General features: G+C 44.8%; 1 protein-coding gene across 1 annotated transcript in view; it reads left to right on the forward strand.

Annotated features, from left to right (window-relative positions):
- GLB1 (galactosidase beta 1) overlaps window positions 1-20086 on the forward strand; it is a 256457-nt gene that overhangs the window by 104052 nt on the left and 132319 nt on the right. Inside the window, exons 7-9 of the mRNA XM_063452008.1 lie at window positions 9974-10032; window positions 11984-12105; window positions 12206-12246. Coding sequence (XP_063308078.1) covers window positions 9974-10032; window positions 11984-12105; window positions 12206-12246 — 222 coding nt within the window. The remainder of the gene's footprint in view (window positions 1-9973; window positions 10033-11983; window positions 12106-12205; window positions 12247-20086) is intronic.

Raw genomic sequence — 20086 nt, forward strand, 5'->3', positions numbered from 1 at the left:
TGTGTATGAGTGCAGTGTGTGTGTGCATGAATGCAGTGTGTGTGTGTGCATGAATGCAGTGTGTGAATGCAGTGTGTGCAGGGCCGGTGCAAGGATATTTGCCGCCGTAGGCAAAAAATTTTTTGCCGCCCCCTCCCCCCCCCATATGTCCTGACTTCCCCTCCTCCTCCCTCAGTGGTCCTTACCTCCCCACCCCCGTGTTCCTTCACTCCCCCCCCAGTGGTCCTGACTCACCCCTCCCCTAGTGGTCCTTACCCTCCCCTCCCCTAGTGGTCCTTACTTCCCCCTCCCCTCCCATAGTGGTCCTTATCCCACCCCCTCCCTCTCATAGTGGTCCTTATCCCCCTTCTCCCTCCCATAGTGTTCCTTATCCCCCCCCATCCCTCCCATAGTGGCCCATATACCCCCCCCCCTCCCTCCCATAATGGTCCTTATACCCCCCCTCCCTCCCATAGTGGTCCTTATCCCACCCCCTCCCATAGTGGTCCTTATACCCCCCCTCCCTCCCATAGTGGTCCTTATCCCCCCCTCCCTCCCATAGTGGTCCTTATCCCCCCCTCCCTCCCATAGTGGTCCTTATCCCCCCCTCCCTCCCATAGTGGTCCTTACCCCCCCCCCCCCTCCCTCCCATAGTGGTCCTTATACCCCCCCTCCCTCCCATAGCGGTCCTTATACCCCCCTCCCTCCCATAGTGGTCCTTAACCCACCCCCTCCCTCTTATAGTGGTCCTTATACCCCCCCCCCTCCCATAGTGGTCCTTATACCCCTTTTTTTTTATTATTAATTTTTTCTTATTATTTTATTTCTTATTTTATTTATATATTTTTTTTTCGTCCCCCCTCCCTGCTTGATACATGGCAGGGAGGGGGGCTCTCCTTCCCTGGTGGTCCAGTGGCAGTTCAGTGGGGGGAGAGGGGGGCTGGCAGAGCTGTACTTACCTTTCCTGCAGCTCCTGTCAGCTCTCTCCTCCTCTGCGCCGTCCGTTCTGCTCTTCTGTCAGCTCCCAGTGTAAATCTCGCGAGAGCCGCGGCTCTCGCGAGACTTACACTGGGAGCTGACCGAGGTGCTGAACGGACGGCGCGGAGGAGGAGAGAGCTGACAGGAGCTGCAGGAAAGGTAAGTACAGCTCTGCCAGCCCCCCTCTCCCCCCAGTCTGTATTATGGCAATGCAAATTGCCATAATACAGACTCTGACTCGAGTATAAGCCAAGTTGGGGTTTTTCAGCCCAAAAATGGGCTGAAAAACTCGGCTTATACTCGAGTATATACGGTAGTTATTATATATGTTATATATACATGTGTGTAATTTTGCTCTAAGTGTATTTCTATATTAATATATGTATATTGATAAAATAAATACACGTAGTGTGATGTTATATATATATATATATATATATATGTGTGTGTAAAGGCGGAGCCTGGAGTTGTGGGAGGGGCCAGTGCTGATCTAAAAACTCACCCTCTGCCCTATACTCCTCCTAGGCTTTTGTTTCATTTTGAGTGTGACGTCACTTCCGGGTATTCTCCAGCGTGCAAACCGACGCGAGGGCCGCGTTGGAAGCCTAGCAACCGACCGGACTTTATTTCTGTTCTGCAGTACAGTGAGTCGTTATACCCCCCCTCCCCTCGTTCGGATCGGGCTGCTCTCGTGTAGAACAAACATATTCTGTCCGGCAAGAGCATACTCGGCTCAAAGGGGAGGGAATTTTACTCAATTTTGCATCGTACTTGCATCCGATATTAACCCTTCATGTACCTTACGAATAGCTCCTTATATGCACTCCCTTATGGAATACTTTTAGATTATAGTGACTTTTAATCTGCGGGGGTTTGGTCTAGTTGTTCCATCTGATTGCCACTTGTGTTATAGTATTATGTTATTTTATGTTATGCTAAGATTGGTGGGATAGATCCTGACTACATTAAGTCAGAAGGAACCTAGGTAATATGTATTTTCACACAGATTCTGGTTCACCATAGTTATTTTGTTGCTTTCTGTTAAAATAGGTTATAGGCTGCTGCTATCAAATTTACCACTCAAGTACAATTTATGTATGTAAATACAAAATAGCGGCTTATGCCGATGACATCCTCCTGACAATAACGACCCGGCCCTCTCCCTTCCACCTCTACTCACGATCCTAGATGAATACGCAATTCTCTCAGGATACAAATTAAACCGATAAAACAAAAGCCCTCCCCCTAGGAATCCCAGAAACTGACCTCACTAACCTTAAAATAAACCACCCTTTCAAATAAAACAAAGACAACATACGATACCTAGACATACTCCTTCCATCCGACCTCACAAGCACATACACTATAAACTACTCCCCCCCACTCCAACAAGCACACGAAGACCTCAAAAAATGGAACGCCATGCCAATCTCATGGATGGGAAGAATAGCATCCATTAAAATGAATCTACTCCCCAGATTCCTCTACCACTTCCAAACTCTACCCATCCCAATCTCCTCCAAAGATTTAAAAATACTACAAACTAAAATAGACTTCGTTTGGTCCAAAAAAAAAAAACTAGAATCAAAAGATCCACAATGTATAAATCAACAAAAACCAGGGGGGCTGGGACTCCCATACTTTTACCATTACTTCCAAGCCACGCAAGTAGCACAAATACAACACCTACATGCCCAACCAGGCCTTAACCAGGCTAGCGGTATTCCCGAGCGTGACTCGGGGTTAATTTTCGCTGCCAGAAGCGGTAACCCCGAGTCACGCTCGGGGTAGATAACTCTCCTTACCTTCTCCTTGCCTTCTCCTTGCGATCCAGCGATGTCCCCGCTGTGATTGCCGGTGAGAGCCCCGGCGGATGCCTCCATCTGCCCTCCTGGATCCGTCTCTGTGAGCCGCAGAGGCTCATGGGGGCGGAACTGGGCGGGTAATTCAAATGCATAAAAGTATAAAAGTGACACACACACATAAAGTTAGGTGATACAGTGAAATCCTGTCAGATTACATTGTATCACCTCAGATTTGACACAGTATCACCTCAGATCATCCTACACTGCCCTGCCTGCCCTTTTTGCTGTAATTTCTGCCCATAAAATAATTTTTTTACCATGGCATCAAAGCGTCACTTTAGCATCTCCAAAGCGGGTTTGGATCAGATGAGTGACAGCGGCAGCGACACAGAGCCCCTCGCAGAATTGAGCGACTGCGATAGCGATTCGTGGCAAGATTCATCATCCGACTCTGACAGTGACCAGAGAAGTGGCGACAGCGACGATTCTGCACCCGAGCTCAGTGATGTGCGCACTTGGTGCCTTATTGATTGCGGTATGGATGAGGTACCGCCGACAAGATTTCCGTTTACTGGATCACCTGGGATGAAGGTAGACGTTGAGCACAATGATCCTTTGGCATACCTAAAATTATTTCTCACAGATGACGTCATTGAAAAGATTGTCACGGAGACAAATCGCTACAACGAGCAGCAATCAGCTACTCTGCATAGCAAGTTTTCCAGGAACAGAAAATGGAAACCGGTGACTAAAGAGGACATCTGGAAGTTTCTGGGGCTAATACTTCTTCAGGGGGTGGTGGGGAAACCCCAGCAGAAATGGTACTGGACTACCAATAAATGGCTGGCAACCCCATTTTTTGGCACCATCATGTCAGAGTACCGATTTTCCCTCATAATGAAGAATTTGCACTTCACCAACAACGAGGAATTTGACGAAGCCACACATCCAGCGCCAAAACTTAAGAAGATCTGGGAAGTATACCAAATGATCCTAAAAAATTTCCAGCAGGCCTATGTGCCAGATAGAGACATCAGCATTGATGAAAGTCTGATGGCTTACAAGGGACGCCTCAGCTGGATTCAATACATCGCATCCAAGAGAGCACGGTTTGGAATAAAATCCTATATGCTCTGCGAGTCTGCCACTGGCTATATATGGAATTCCGTCATATACACCGGTAAAGGAACACAATTCAACCCCAGGTACAGCAGCTATGGGATGGCAACGTCATCAGTCCTTACACTGCTTGAGCCATTGCTGAATCAGGGGTATTGTGTGACAACGGACAACTTTTACACATCGCCTGAGCTGTACGAGTTTCTGATAAAACACAAGACTGATGGATATGGAACCGTTAGGGCCAACCGACGTGACCTGCCATCTATGTTTGCCAAGAAAAAACTGAAAACAGGAGAAATGGTTGCCTGGCAGAAAGGAAAGATGATGGCAATGCGTTGGCGTGACAAAAAAGACGTATGCCTAATGAGTACAGTGCATAACACCTCCACTGCCATGGTCCACACAAGAGGTGGGAAAGATGTCATGAAGCCACAACTTGTGATTGACTACAACAACACCATGGGAGGAGTCGATAGAGCTGATCAGGCGATTACATTTTATCCGGCTATGCGGAAACAACAAAAAAAATATTACAAAAAAATCTTCAGGCATCTACTGGAACAATGCCTCTGGAATGCCTATATACTGCACAGAGGAAAGAGTGACATGCCTCTTGTTCATTCTGACTTTATCTGGAAGGTGGCGGAGCGGATTTTTGTGAACTACCAAACGGCATCAGTGGCCATGAACAGATCTGGACGTCGTGCTGTTGACGTTGTCAACCCAGAACGCCTGACTGGTTGTCACTTTATGGATTACATCCCGCCAACCGCAAAAAGGGCAGCACCTACAAGGATGTGCGTAGTTTGCTGCTCAAAGCGAGATAGCAATGGAAAAAAAATCCGAAAGGAAACCAGATTCCATTGCCCTGATTGTTATGTCGGTCTATGTGCAGTCCCATGTTTCAAAATTTACCACAACCAGGATGTTTACTGAATTTTCTTTGTTTGACAAATTTCATTATTTATTACATTATTGAATAAAATTATATTATTTATTAGATTATAATTCATGATTTTATGTTTCGAACTTTATCACATCTGAGAGTACTTTTGGTCAGGTTTAAGAAAGTAATTACTGGCCTACAATACATAACACCAAATTTCCATGCAAAAAAATTGTACCGCTTTTGGTACAAAATTCCTGACATAATCATACCGCCAGGGAGGTTAAAATGTGGGTTGACTTAGAGCATGACCTCCTTGGCAGGGACCACCCCTCCCTACTCTTTTGGCTCTCAAAACAAAACAGACCTGTAACTCCGCAGACTACCCTAGCCCTGCATACGTCCTTCCTCTTATGGGACAAAACCACCCGCAAACCTACCCTCACAAACACTCCATCACCACTCACCCCAATCCTCAGAAACAAACAATTCCCCCATGCATGACACCCCGAAACTTCACACATTATGAAGATAATGGACTCACAAGATTCTTCCACTTCTTCCGATCTAACCAACTGCTCCAGTTCTCGATCTTGCCCAGACACACACCATTAACCACCTTCGACCAATTCCGGTTCTTACAAATCCGAAACTTCCTAACTGACCCCCAGCATGTCACCACAGTTACCGCGACACTGACACACTTTGAACATGAATGCATACACAATCCAATCCATAAAGGCCAAATCTCCTCCATATACTCACAACTGAACTCTGCCTCCCCGGCAGAAGCACTTTTCTACACCAAAGCATGGGAAAGAGATATAGGCCCTCCTGATGACCCCTCTGACTGGGATGACGTTTGGGAAGCGACCGCATCCCTTACAATTTGTGTAAATCATAAGGAGCAGGCGTACAAGACGCTCCTTTGTTGGTATCGAACGTCCCTCAGATTAAAACAGATGGGCTGTGCGACCACAGACACCTGCTGGAAGGGGTGCGGTGCCCAAGGCACCTACATCCACTCGTGGTGGGAGTACCCCAACATATTCCCTTTATGGTCCGAAGTAGCCTACCTTGCCTCTCAGATCCTACATACTGATATTCTCATGGACCCGTGGGTCTGGCTGCTTTCCAATCCTCATACCCCCCAAATCAGAGCTCAAAACAAATTACTCGCAAAAATGGCACTAGCTACCTAACTTAACAACAGAAATCACCCCTACAAAGAGATCACTCACACTCACCCACCCTGTGGTGACCATCACGCAATATCCACTTCAATACCATAAACAACGACCGCCAAGCCGACTGGACGCATGGGGACAGAGCTCCCGCCGAGAGAGCTCTAAGCGGGACATAATCAGCGGCTGTATTGCCCAGAATACATCCTGAGTGCGGCACCCACGACGGGTGTGCTCCGGGGAACCGGTGGATACCCTTTTTGTGCATATCGGGGTATACAGCCCGCAACACAACCTGAGGCCTACGGGAGTTGGAGCTGGGGAGAGGCGGCCGCTCTCCTCGACACCTGAGCCCCTGAAAAGCGCTGCAGGCCTCCTACCCCGCCTTCTGGACCGGGGGGGATATCCCGGTCCCCACTAGACGGGCAAGCTGAGGCAGAAAGCAAATGCGACGGTTGTCTGGCGGCCGGATAGCAAGTCAACCATACCCAAGATGGCCGCTCAGCGAATGCCGCGAGGAAAGAATGAGGGGCAGCTTACACACCCTCACCCCTGGGTGGCCCTGGACTGGCTATACTCGGCCTTCTGCGAGATACTACACTCCAGGGGACTGCCCTACCCTCAAGCGGCTCGGACGGTGGCCACGTGGATCCGCCCGGTGACCCGCCGTCGCCATTATGGAGCTCCGCTGGTGGCCCTCAGAGCAGCCGTCAAGCCACCTCCGACTAAGCATAAAAGAAGAGGAGAAAACGACCACGCAAACCCAGGTACTCACCAATGCATCCGCAAAAGCAAGAGCAAAACCACCGGGTCACAGATACAAGCAACCCCGCAAGATGGCGGAATTGAGCCCAGAAGCACCACAAGGTACTCAGACACGACAATGCCTCACATCCAAGCCATAGGTACATACTGGCGGGATGCAAGCCCAGCACAGAGCGACCATCGTCCACATGACAGACTGGGCATCGGCTGAACAAGCAAAGACCCTGGACAGTCTCCCGGCACAAACACAGACGGCGCTGCAGTACTACAATTCCCTGGGGACTCCCCAACACATACAGGTTCCCCTACGTGAACCTTGCATATTGTTCTCTGAACCTGGCCTATAGAACTCATTCATAGTTGTGTTTTAAAGCCTCATAACCAATCTGATATGCTATATGTTGTATTTTATGCGCTGAGTTACTTTAGAATGGCTACTAACTACCACCGCTACCCTGTATCCTGGACTACCCTTCGACGATTTAAAGAATTGTGACTCTCCACTTGCCTAGCATATCCTATACGCATGAACCACTATGTTCTGTTTAAAATCATTTTTATTTTTATTTTTTCCTCAAATGCGCAAACACGCTGGTAGGCAAACGTAGCACATGCATATATTACAAGGCGAACCAGATTACAACTGTACGTATTTATGTTTAATCTTTTGAAAAGCGCTGCCTAGCGACCATAATGCCACACGTCATTACTGCTGTTGTAGACATGTCCAGCCTAGCCTTTTTTTTTTTGTACACTCATGATCTTTGACTTACTGTATAAAAATTTATGTACACCCAAGCAACGACCCTAGCCTAACCTAGAATAACACTCGACTGTTCAAACGTTGTACATCAGAATTATGCTATATCTTGTATTATCTATGTTCCTATCTTGTTAAAAAAAAAAAAAAGTGCAGTACCTCATGACTACCTGTGCCAAATGTATAACATGATATGTTGTGTTGAACAAGTCACTGTATACAACTGTATTTAAACCTGCACTCAAAAATAAAGAATTAAAAAAAAAAAAATACCATCAACAACAAAACACTATAGAACAACAATACCACTGCTCACACAACGAATCATAACCCCCCACTCTACACCCAGCAACCTAACATATCAGAAGAAGACCTCGACACCCCTAGGGAAATATAGTACTCCCTACAACAATCAAAATGACAACCCACAGCGTACTTATCTATGGCAGTCTCAGTGTGAAAGTAAGACTACTAGCATAGTCTGGAAATATATACAGCGCGGTAAAGTCAAAAATCCAAAATCTGACTGTCAAAATAATATGGTCAAAATACCCCTATCAAATAAAGTATATACAGGTGATCCTACAAACCCTTGCCAGTCCAGAGTGCTATAGCTAAGGAGATAATTATGCTTAATCAGTATCCTCACTCAGCCCTAATAATAAGCTTTATTGTGATCTGCTATAGGGGTATGAGTGTCAAATAGCTAAATCTCCATAGTCTAAACACCCTAGGAAATGTCAATGTTAGAATAAATATATGCTCAAAAATTGAGCCATGTCCATAGCAGAGAGAGAGAGAGAGAGAAATTAGCAGAAAGAATGAAGCATCAGTCAAAAACAGACTGATAATTATAATTAAGAAAGCCTCTCTCCCTGTAAAACTAACTAGACAGGCAAAGGAAAGATAATAAGAAAATAAATTAAGTGGTGATCATGGTGCTACAAACACCAGTGCCCAGTGCAGAAAAAGAACGCCCAACGTACGTTTCGGTGCTTAGGAGATGCACCTTCGTCAGGGGCCAACATAAGACAGATTTTGGATTTTTGACTTTACCGCGCTGTATATATTTCCAGACTATGCTAGTAGTCTTACTTTCACACTGAGACTGCTTTGCATATCTAATTGTCGTTGTTCTGTTTTCACCTGGGGTTAAGCCCCTTTGAGACATATGGAGTCTCATATCGGTACATTCGTTCTGGTGTGACACCCGCTACCACTCCCCCCACTGTTTTTGGTGAACAGGGGGTTGTGTGCACGGATGCTACACAGGGACATAGAACTTTTGGTTCTTTACGTTTTTCCTTGTTACTTATCTATGGCAAATATGAACAATGGTCAAGCTTAAAGGAATAATACTGGAAGTTTTATATGTACGAACGATGTTGTAATACTTTTCACCTCCCCCCCCCTTTTAATATTCTGTACCCCACCAATGATCCACAAAAAAGAAACAACTAAAACAAAGAATATACTAAAAAAAATATATATATTTGAGAAGTGGTCAGTACTTGGTGACTTGAACTTGTTCAACCTATTGATAGCTAATTAAATTTCCCCTGGTTTAATATCTGTATTTAATTGTGCATGTTGATTAGAGATTACTTGTGGGATAACATTTTTGGCTATATAGCTTTCTATATCCAAGTTAGTGGTTTCAATAGGGAGTTTATGTAATTTTTCATACTGTTCTTTAAAAGCATTACTGATCGTTTCAGGAGATACATATGTTATTATCAATGATTTTAATAATCTTTCTATCTGATTTAGTTTTCTTGCGTTTATTTGTTAATTGTTTCAGTCCTACTATTTCTATAGTAATATTTAGTTTGCAGTTTACATAAGTTGTATTCCATTCTTTTGATTTGTTTTTTATAAAGCCATTCTCAGTATAATTTGACTTTGCCTAATGTTTCTATGGCAGGTTTATCTTGTATTCTCTAGATAACATATAAAAATCCATCTTTTACTGATCCAGATGGCACACAGCCACCCTTATATTATCCTGTAACATATCTTGATAAACTTGCAAATTATTTTCCCTCGGTAATGAGACACTAGTGGTGGCTGAATTGCTAACCTTACTTTATATCCCCCAGCCCATCACTAGATTTTTTAAATTTTTTATTTTTTGCCTGCTTTCTCCATAGCATTGGTTTGCATTTGTTTTGTTTGTTAATTTTCAAATTACTGCTTTTCAGAAAGTATCATTTGGAATCAGATCAGTAGTTCAGCTCACTCTGATCTTTAATTGGCTTAATTATGCAGTTTACCTCCCAATCGGGATATACTTGTTGGTGTGGTGAAGTTATACTGCAAAACTTTTTTCTATTTATTTTTATAAAGTTTGAGAAAGGGAGGAAATTACAGCATGAATATATGGGGCAATGATCTTAAGGTGTGTTAGTACCCAGAGTATTCCACATGTACATTTTTGGGCTGAATATTTACATTTAATTTTAATTATAATCTTTTTTTCCTTTATTTCTCTTAGGGACTAATGTGACTGCAGCATTTCTAGTTCAAAGATACAGCGAGCCAAAAGGTCCCTTAGTAAGTAATGGATTATTCACATCATCCTTCATCACAATGATTTTCTTTATATATTTTTTAAAGCTGTTCAAATAATTTAGCTGTGCAAGGCTTGATGACTTCCAAGCTATTCCTAAATGAGTAATTACCATAAAATAGGTGTTCATTTCCTGAGCTTTGATATGGTCTTCAGATGGCATCATAACAAATGTAGCAGTTGCAGAAAATGAACCTTCTGACCCATTTTTATATTATCTATTGGCAGGGCCGCCACCAGAAATTTTGGGGCCCCTAACTCAGCTCAGGGTCTGGGCCCCCTGGGGCCCGCCTCCAAATACCGTCCACTGGGTCCACACACAGACACAAACGCACACACTGATACAAAAGGACACAGATACATACTAACAGACACACATACTGAAACAGACATACACGCATACAGGCATACATACTGACACATACACACAGGCATACATAGTGACAGACAGACACATAATAACATACATACAGACACCGACATACATACATACACACACACACACACACACATTCATACATACATACATACAGACACGGACATCCATACACACATACATTCATAATGGCATACAGACTGACATACATGCATATATACAGACATACAGACATCCATACACACATACACACAGACCTACGTTCATAATAATATGCAGACATACATTCATACTGACATACAGACATACATATATACATATATAATGACATACAGACATACATATATACATATATAATGACATACAGACATACATATATACATACATACATGCATACAGACATACATGTATGCATACAGACATACACAAACATACATAGACAGACATACATACGTAGACATACATGCATGCAGTCAGACAGACATAGACATACACACAGACATACACACAGACATACACACAGACATACATACAGACATACACACATAGACATACGGACAGACATGCATGCAGACAGACATACATACACATACATGCATACATACACATACATGCATACATACACATACATGCATCCAGACACAGACATACATGTATACAGACAGACAGACAGAGACATACAGACAGACATGCATGCATCCATCCAGACAGACATACATGCATACAGACATACATGCATACAGACATGCAGACAGACATACATACACAGACAGACAGACATACATACAGACAGACACACATACACATACATGCATACAGACAGAGACAGACATACACATACATGCATACAGACACAGACAGACATACACACACATACATGCACACACACAGTTCATTTTCCAGCCACCCTCCTGTCTCTTACCTTTTCTTTGCAGGAGGGTGGCTGGGGATGATGGGAGTCGGTGCTGCTCCCTCTTCATTGCCGGGCTCTCCCTCTTTACGGCTGGGCGGGCGGGCGCGCTCCTCCCGCGCGGAGTGAGCTGGGAGGAAGTGCACTTCCTCCCAGCAGCACTTGCGGCTGCTTTTTTTTTTAAAGGGGCCCGGTTGCGCTATACAACGGCCACAGCGCTGACCGGGCCCCTGAAGGAGGGTGCTCATCGGGTGGCCCTAACTGTTATGGTTGTCATGCCCTGATGGCGGCCCTGTCTATTGGGAAGGAACAGGGAATTGCTTGCCTTTATTCATTACTCTACAGAAGAACCCAAATTCTCCTGCTCTCATACTCTGGAAAACCAAATATTCCAGGCAATGGGAACTCACACTAAAGTAATGCATGTAAGAGGGAGGGAGGCACAGCTAGTTTCAATTCAATTTAGCCACTAACAGACCACAAATTGCTAAAATATAGCAGTCAAATGCTTGTTTTGTTTTGTTCTATAGCATTTTAAATAACTCCTTTTTTTAAGTAAGTATTCAAATGAATTTGATTCTGTTCCCAAGATTGCTTGCCATGAACAAATGTGTATCACACATTTTCTGTCTTTGTCTTTGTCCTGTAGATTAACTCAGAGTTTTACACTGGCTGGTTGGATCACTGGGGATCACCACACGCTGTAGTTTCAACAGACAGAGTGGTTAATACTTTAAGTGAAATACTTGCACATGGAGCAAATGTTAACATGTAAGTCAACAGTTGCAACTTTCTGAAAAAATAAATGATTGTCAATTTTTAATGCACAACTATTTTCTCTTCTAATGTTGATTATTTTTTTTATATATAGGTATATGTTTATAGGAGGGACCAACTTTGGCTACTGGAATGGTAAGAATTAGAATGAAAAGACAAGTTTTATTTTTCTTAATCTCTAATAGCTGTTCTCTCATAGTTCAAATCCTGAATGAGGCATGATCAATGTTGGCACCTATACCCAATATATGAGAGACTTATTTGTTATTGCATTTGAAAGTATTAGTAATGGATTTTTTGGGGACTTTTTAATTAATATTCCACCAAGTTTCTCAGCATTTTTTCCAAAAATATGTCCTTACTGTCTGTCTGCCATAATGTACCGTATTTATCGGCGTATAACACGCACTTTTTCTCCCTGAAAATAGGGGGAAAATTATGGGTGCGTGTTATACGCCGATATCCCATATTTACTTACCTGTCTTGAAGCGTGGGAACTTCAATTTCAGGTTCCGGTTTCCGGCGGGACTGAAAGGAAGTGTGCACACTTGTGCACACTTCCTTTCAGTCCCGCCGGAAACCGGAACCTGAAATTGAAGTTCCTGTACCGCGCTGTGAAGCCAGCCCACGCTTCAAGACAGGTAAGTAATTATGGAACAAGGGAAAGTGCACTATGGGATAAGGGGAGGGGGGCACTATGGGAGGGGGTGGAGAATACTATGGGAAGGGGGGGGGAGAATACTATGGGGGGGATACTATGGGAGGGGGGGGAGAATACTATGGGAGGGTGGGGAGAATACTATGGGAGGGGGGTGGAATACTATGAGGGGGGGAGAATACTATGGGAGGGGGGGAGAATACTATGGGAGGGGGGGAGAATACTATGGGAAGGTGGGGAGAATACTATGGGAAGGTGGGGAGAATACTATGGGAGGGTGGGGAGAATACTATGGGAGGGTGGGGAGAATACTATGGGAGGGTGGGGAGAATACTATGGGAGGGTGGGAGAATACTACGGGGGGGGAGAATACTATGGAAAGGGGGGGGTAGAATACTATGGAAAGGAGGGGAGAATACTATGGAAAGGGGGGGGACACTATGGGATATGGGGGGGACACTATGGGAGGGGGTGGAGAATACTATGGGGGGGAGAATACTATGAAAAGGGGGGGGGCACTATGGGATGAGGGGGGTGGGAATACTATGGGAGGGGGGGAAATTTCCTGGAATTTCCTTCTTAAAATGAGGTGCGTGTTATACGCCGATAAATACGGTATTTATCTCAGATCCTGACCTGCTAACCATATTGCAATGTTTGTATCCAATACCCAGTGTATTCCCCCAGGAGCTATTGAACTGTCACGTTAAGTTGTATAATAAAATGTATATGTTTAAAGAAACACTATAGTGTTAGGAATACAAAGCTGTAGACTTGACATTGTAATGTCCCTCTGCCCCTCCCCCAGCAATTAAATTACTAAAAACCCTCTAAAACATTCATCTTATTTCAGCTTATTTTCATTTACGTCAGCACCAAGGGGGAACCTAATGCACCTCTGCGACAAGTGTTGTGCACTCATTAGGCCTTCACCATAGGAAAGCATTGAAGCAATGCCTTTCTATTGGAGATTTAAAGATGTTGGATGTCCACATGCAGGTCGTGAGGACGCCCGGTGTCATTTTACAAAGTTAAACTCTGTGAAACAGCAGGAACTGCCTCTAGTGGCTGCTTAGCTGACAGTCAATACAGGACAGTCACTAGAGGTAGTTTTCATCCAAATTGAGGGTGAAGTAGAACACTGCCACTGGGGAGGAAGGACGACACCTTCAGCTCCCTGGGATACACACTGCCGCTGGGGAGGAAGGACAACTCCTTCAGCTCCTTGTAACACACACTGCCGCTGGGGAGGGAGGACGACACCTTCAGCTCCCTGGGACACATACTTCCGCTGGGGAGGAAGGACGGCACCTTCAGTTCCCTGGGATACACACTCCCGCTGGGATGGAAGGACAACACCTTCAGCTCCCTGGCGCTCCTTTTTGGCCAAATCTGCTAGGAACTGCAGGTACTCTGTCGTTAATTTCATCACGAACTGCACGGTTTCCTCAGAGGGGTTGGGTCCATAGAAAACCAGCCGCATGGCAACCTCTTTATCCAACAACTCCTGAGTGTAGGCAGGCGCCATGCTTGCTCTGCCGACGTTGGTTCCTTTGTAGATAGGGGCGCTGTTACCCTCACTTTGTAAATCCACGAACGGTGTCTCTGAGCTGCTTTACCTCGCACTAGGACGCCATCCCACCGCTGCCACCAATGTAACGGATCGACAGGCACCCCGACTGGGTACCTCCGTTGAAGGATGCTCCTAGCACTTCCTGAGGACTCCAAGCACTGCAGCAGACACCACAACCACCGTAGACTCCTCCAGAGAGCAAAACAGGAGCAAGTGCTTCCAAGAGCTTAGCAGTGATTTAGCAAAGGAATATGACAAGCATAGCAATCCCTTGTAGCAGATTCCCCCAATAAGAGACGGCACTCCAAATTGAGGGTGAAGTAGAACTCAGGTTTAATGACACACACTCTGCTTTTATGCAATTCTCCCCTGCAAGGGAGACGCCCACATACAATTATACATTATCCAATTACACAATGGTTACATCCCACAGATTCCCTCCCCTTAGCCTGAGAGGTAACCCAATTATCCGTACAGTTTAAACATACTTTTTACCCAACTTTCATAACTCTAAAACCATACATCCAATATTAATAACAGTTACATATTAGTAATCAGCACATTCCAAATACAAACATACCCCAAAATCATTCGAATCGGGAGATAAGTATAAGTCCCTTTTGACCGACCGCAAGCACATTTTCATGCCCAAAACAGTTCCATGGATTTGGGCTGTGCGGTCGGTCTATTTTACAACGAGAAAATGACTAAGTTCCATTCGAACGAGCGTTCGAATATTCAAACGGGACTTAGTCTCCAGCCGCGGTGTCGAAGAAGGTACTGGTCAGCGGTGTTCGTGCAATTGGGTAGCCGCAAACAGTTCCATAGATTTGCCTGCACACACCGCTGACCGCGTTCAAATAAGTTAAAATGGCCGCCGCCACGTGTTTGTTTTTTCGAATGGCGGCCACTTCGACGACTTTGGCACTTCGACTGCATCCGAAGTGCCAGTTTAAAAGTTGTAACACTGCTCCACAGTATTTAAATGGGCAGGAACAGCATACAAAAAACCAAATACAGTTCTTAAAGGGTTAATACACCCCAGGGCCATAGTCGCAGGGCAGGAGGCTAGCAACCAGGCTTCTCCAGTGCACAGTGGCGAGGTTGGTTCCGCCACACTAAATTTAGACGCAAAACAGTTTTTTCCAATATTTTCGCATTCAGACTAGGCAAGATTTTGCCTAGCCTAATCCATAATGACCAAGTTTGATTTACCAAACAGGTTCAGATAACAAGTGCAAAGTGTTAGGTATATTACACAGTATTCACAAACATGACACTAAAGGACTCTTACTCTCACTAATGCAGAGAAAGCGGTCGGCCGACTGAACTGGACATTTTTAGAGGAGGTACTAAAAATCTGTATACCAAATAGATTCTTTTCCACAATCCAGGCCCTATACACCAAGCCCACTGCCCGAGCATTAAATGCCGGCTTCCTCTCAGACCAATTTGTTATAACGAATGGGACACGCCAAGGGTGCCCACTGTCCCCGCTGCTATACGTACTGGCACTGGAACCTCTGGCGGTCATGGTACAGACACATACCTCGATACACTGGATACGAATAGGCTTAATGGAATACAAAACAAATCTTTTTGCAGATTACATCTTGCTTACACTAACACAAACACACATCTAGACAAACCTATTAAATCAGATCACCCAATATGGCAAACAATCATACTATAATTTCCCCTTTGACTGGAGAGATGAGTTCATAAAGTTTTTAGGTATATACATAAACAAAACCACACACAATCTTTTCAAACAGAACTATACCAAGTTGATACATGAATTCACACGTCTCTGGGAAGGTAGTTTCCTATCGTGGCATGGCCGGCTAGCGGCCTTCAAAATGGCCGAAATACCACTATCTATTACGAACATTACAAATCACACTCCTGAACAACTTCCTAACCAGCCTGCAAAAACGTATAACAAAATTAGCATGGACTGGAAAAAGACCCAGAGTAGAGCTCTCCAAAAGCCAATTCCATCAGAGAGGCTTGTACCTCCCTGGTGTGAGGCTATACTATAAAGCGGCCTTATAATCTTCAATATTAACAGCACATTCCACTATTGAGACGCCGCAGTGGGTACAGCTGGATTCACACTGGTCCTGCAAACGAGGGCTGAAATACATATTCTGGACCCAGACAGGCTCCAGACCTCCATGGCCAGACATGCTAGACGGCACTAAACTATGCAAAGGGGATCCACATTCCCTAGCTACCCCTCTATACAGTATACATCTTAACAACCCTTCCTTTAATTACACATTATGGCTTGAAAGTGGCTGTACACACGTCGCAAATTTTTACCAAGGAACGACCTGGAAAAGCTTCCCAGATCTCGAAACACAGTATCAAGTACCACACAGAGCTATCTTCTCTTACCTACAACTCAAATCTCACCTACAACCTATGACACGGACACTATCCTCCACCACCTTAACCAATTTTGAATCTCTGTGCCTCGTCCCGAAACGACAAAAGAAAATACCGTCGATCACATACAACGCACTCCTCACACAACACACTAGTCAGGAAGACACATTCATATAAGCTTGGCATGAAGAACTCAATAAAACCTTCACCAGGGTACGATGGCAAGAGGCATACACTGCATACAAGGGAACCACAGCTTGTACATCACACCTAAAATTGCTTCGCAAACTGCAATACTGCTGGTACCTGCGAGATTGGCCCACATATACCCTGGCACCTCGAATACATGCTGGCAAAGCCACACTGCAGTTGTTTACGAATATACTGGGACATGGTATCGGGGATAATCAGACACACTACCCATACCCCTAACCCAAGAGCTATGCCTCCTCTTCATGGACAGATGTGGACAGATTTTATTTGTTTTTTAAACTGATTGATCCTTACCTGTGTAAATATTTTTATACTTCATGCACATCTTTCTATATCTCATTCTGGATGCACTTTATTTTCCATGTAACTGAGATCTGGAGGACCAGACATTAGAAGCAAGAAACTGCCTGAGATCTATATTGATTTCTGAATGCCCTGTTTTATCAGTTAAAGTGTGAGTGACCCATTGGCACAAAATACTACTTTATTAGTATCATATGGAGTTGCACTATGTTGTTCTCTATTCCCTATAGTTGGATTGACCCTATTGTTTGTATCTATGTATTTGTGGAAGATTTGAGGAGATCTTCGGGTTAAAATCCACAACTAAAAGGGAAGTTCTTATATCATACCACTTTGGTGTATTAAACACTTAAATATCTACTTAAACACCATATAGCAATATTGGTGAAAATTGCAATAATATTTTGTGATATAGTGAAATATTTTGCACTTTTGTTTCTATTTGTATTTTCTCCTCCTCTTCATGGGACAGAAATGTCTACCCATAATCGAACGCAAACTGCGATTCCAAATTACCGTATATACTCGAGTATAAGCCGACCCGAATATAAGCCGAGGCCCCTAATTTTACCCCAAAAAACTGGGAAAACTTATTGACTCGAGTATAAGACTAGGGTGGGAAATGCAGCAGCTACTGGTACATTTCTTAATAAAATTAGATCCTAAAAAAATTATATTAATTGAATATTTATTTACAGTGTGTGTTTGAGTGCAGCGTGTGTGTATGAGTGCAGTGTGTGTGTGTGTATGTATGAGTGCAGTGTATGTGTGCAGTGTGTGTGTGTGTGTGTGTGTGTGTTGCAGAGCCTTGGTGGGGAGTGGGCAATTTTTTTTTTTTATTATTTTAATATTTATTTTGTATTATTTTATTTGTAATATTTATTATTTTATTTTTTTTCGTCCCCCCTCCCTGCTTTATACATAGCAGGGAGGGGGGCTCCTTCCCTGGTGGTCTAGTGGCATTGGTAGTTCAGTGGGGGGGAGGAGGGGGCTGTCAGAGAGTTTACTTACCTCTCCTGCAGCTCCTGTCAGCTCTCTCCTCCTCTGCGCCGGTCCGTTCAGCACCTCTATCAGCTCACACTGTAAGTCTCGCGAGAGCCGCGGCTCTCGCGAGACTTACAGTGGGAGCTGACAGAGGTGCTGAACGGACGGCGCGGAGGAGGAGAGAGCTGACAGGAGCTGCAGGACAGGTAAGTAACGCTCTCTGCAGCCCCCACAGCCCCAGTCTGTATTATGGCAATGCAAATTAACTGTTTTGAATTAACTGTTTGAGCGCAGATTAGTGCTCTCTGTCAGAGCTGTGGCCAGCACTTAAGGGTTCATACCCTGTGCACCCAGGGTGAGCCCTCTACTAGATGTGCACTGCATTACTGAATGGAGACAGGCTATGACGGACACTGTTAATTGCCAGACAGGAGTTTCAGTGCTCCCTGCTTAAAGGAATATCTCCCTCAACAACTAATTTAATTGTTGGAAAACTGATTGTTGCGCTCTATCGGACCTGTGGCCAGCACTTAAGGGATTTTCAACACTTCCTGCTTGAAGGAATATCTAAATCGAAGGTGAGTCATTGGGGAGAACTGATTTATGCTCTATATCAGGGCTGTGGCCAGCACTTAAGGGCTCATACCCTGTGCAGCCGGGGTGAGGCCCCTACTATGTGTGTGCTGCACTGGAATGCTGAATGGAGACATGCTGTTGCAGCCTCGACTAACTGCTGAATATGGATATGGATGCTTAAAGACATATCTTCCTTGACAGTGAATTAATGGTGGGAGAACTGATTGATGCCCTCTATCAGGGCTGTGGCCAGCACTTAAGGGGTCATACCATGTGCTCGTAGGGTGAGGCCCCACTTTATGCGTACTGCACTGTGCTGCTGAGCGGAGGCATGCTGTGGCAACGTCTATTTACTGGGTGAGCCCCAGTCTATTTTATTTGGCCACAATTCAGTGTACAACCTGCAGTGGTTTCTGTGAGCACTGCCTACTACTATGGTAGGCTGATCTGTTTGCTCTGCATCTTGTGCCTGCCTACTGGTTTGTGCCTTACATAGGGATATCCCATACTACGATAAACCTACCTGCCTATTTCTTTGTGGGGGATCCCCTGAAGGTGACAGTGCCTCGCCCGCTACTGACCGAGAAGACACGGAAACGACCCTGAACCCGACTGGTCACTGGCTGTGTAACCTACACATCCGTCACATTCGAGAGACTGATCCCCTCTCGATCACCTGGCTACTTTATGCACCTGTGGCTTTGTAGCCTCTAGATAAAGATTCCATAATCCGGACAACTCATGCCCTTTCCTCCCTGACAGAGCATCACAGACGATTGCGTTGACCATCGGATGATGTCTGTCATGGTTCTGGGCGACCGCAACTCCACAGGGAAGTCAGAAAAAGTCTGAGACACCCAAGACTAACTGCTGGACTCTATCATGGGTATGATGCCGGACACCGCCAACACCGTCCGGGAATGGGCTCAAGCTAGTGAATGGGCTCAGAGATGTTTCTGTTTTCATCAGAAACCCCAGTGTTTGCCTCTCCTATGGACCGCATAGCAGCACTCCTCCGTATTGACGGATGGTTGGCAGATCTGGGCGCCAACTCATTGGGATCCCAGGCACAAGACACACCAATTCCTGAGGGAACTTATTACACACGTTTATGGTCCCACTGCCCTCATCAAGACCCAAACATCAAGGGGGAAGGTGTTTCATGGTTACGTCCATAAGGGGTGTTCTTTGGGACCGGTCGACAGCGGGGCTTATCGCCAACCACTTCGGGACATCTGAACTGGTACCCCGCTATCGCTAACTCTTACCCATATAGA

Source organism: Pelobates fuscus, chromosome 4 (assembly GCF_036172605.1).
Source record: "Pelobates fuscus isolate aPelFus1 chromosome 4, aPelFus1.pri, whole genome shotgun sequence".
Lineage (NCBI taxonomy): Eukaryota > Metazoa > Chordata > Amphibia > Anura > Pelobatidae > Pelobates > Pelobates fuscus.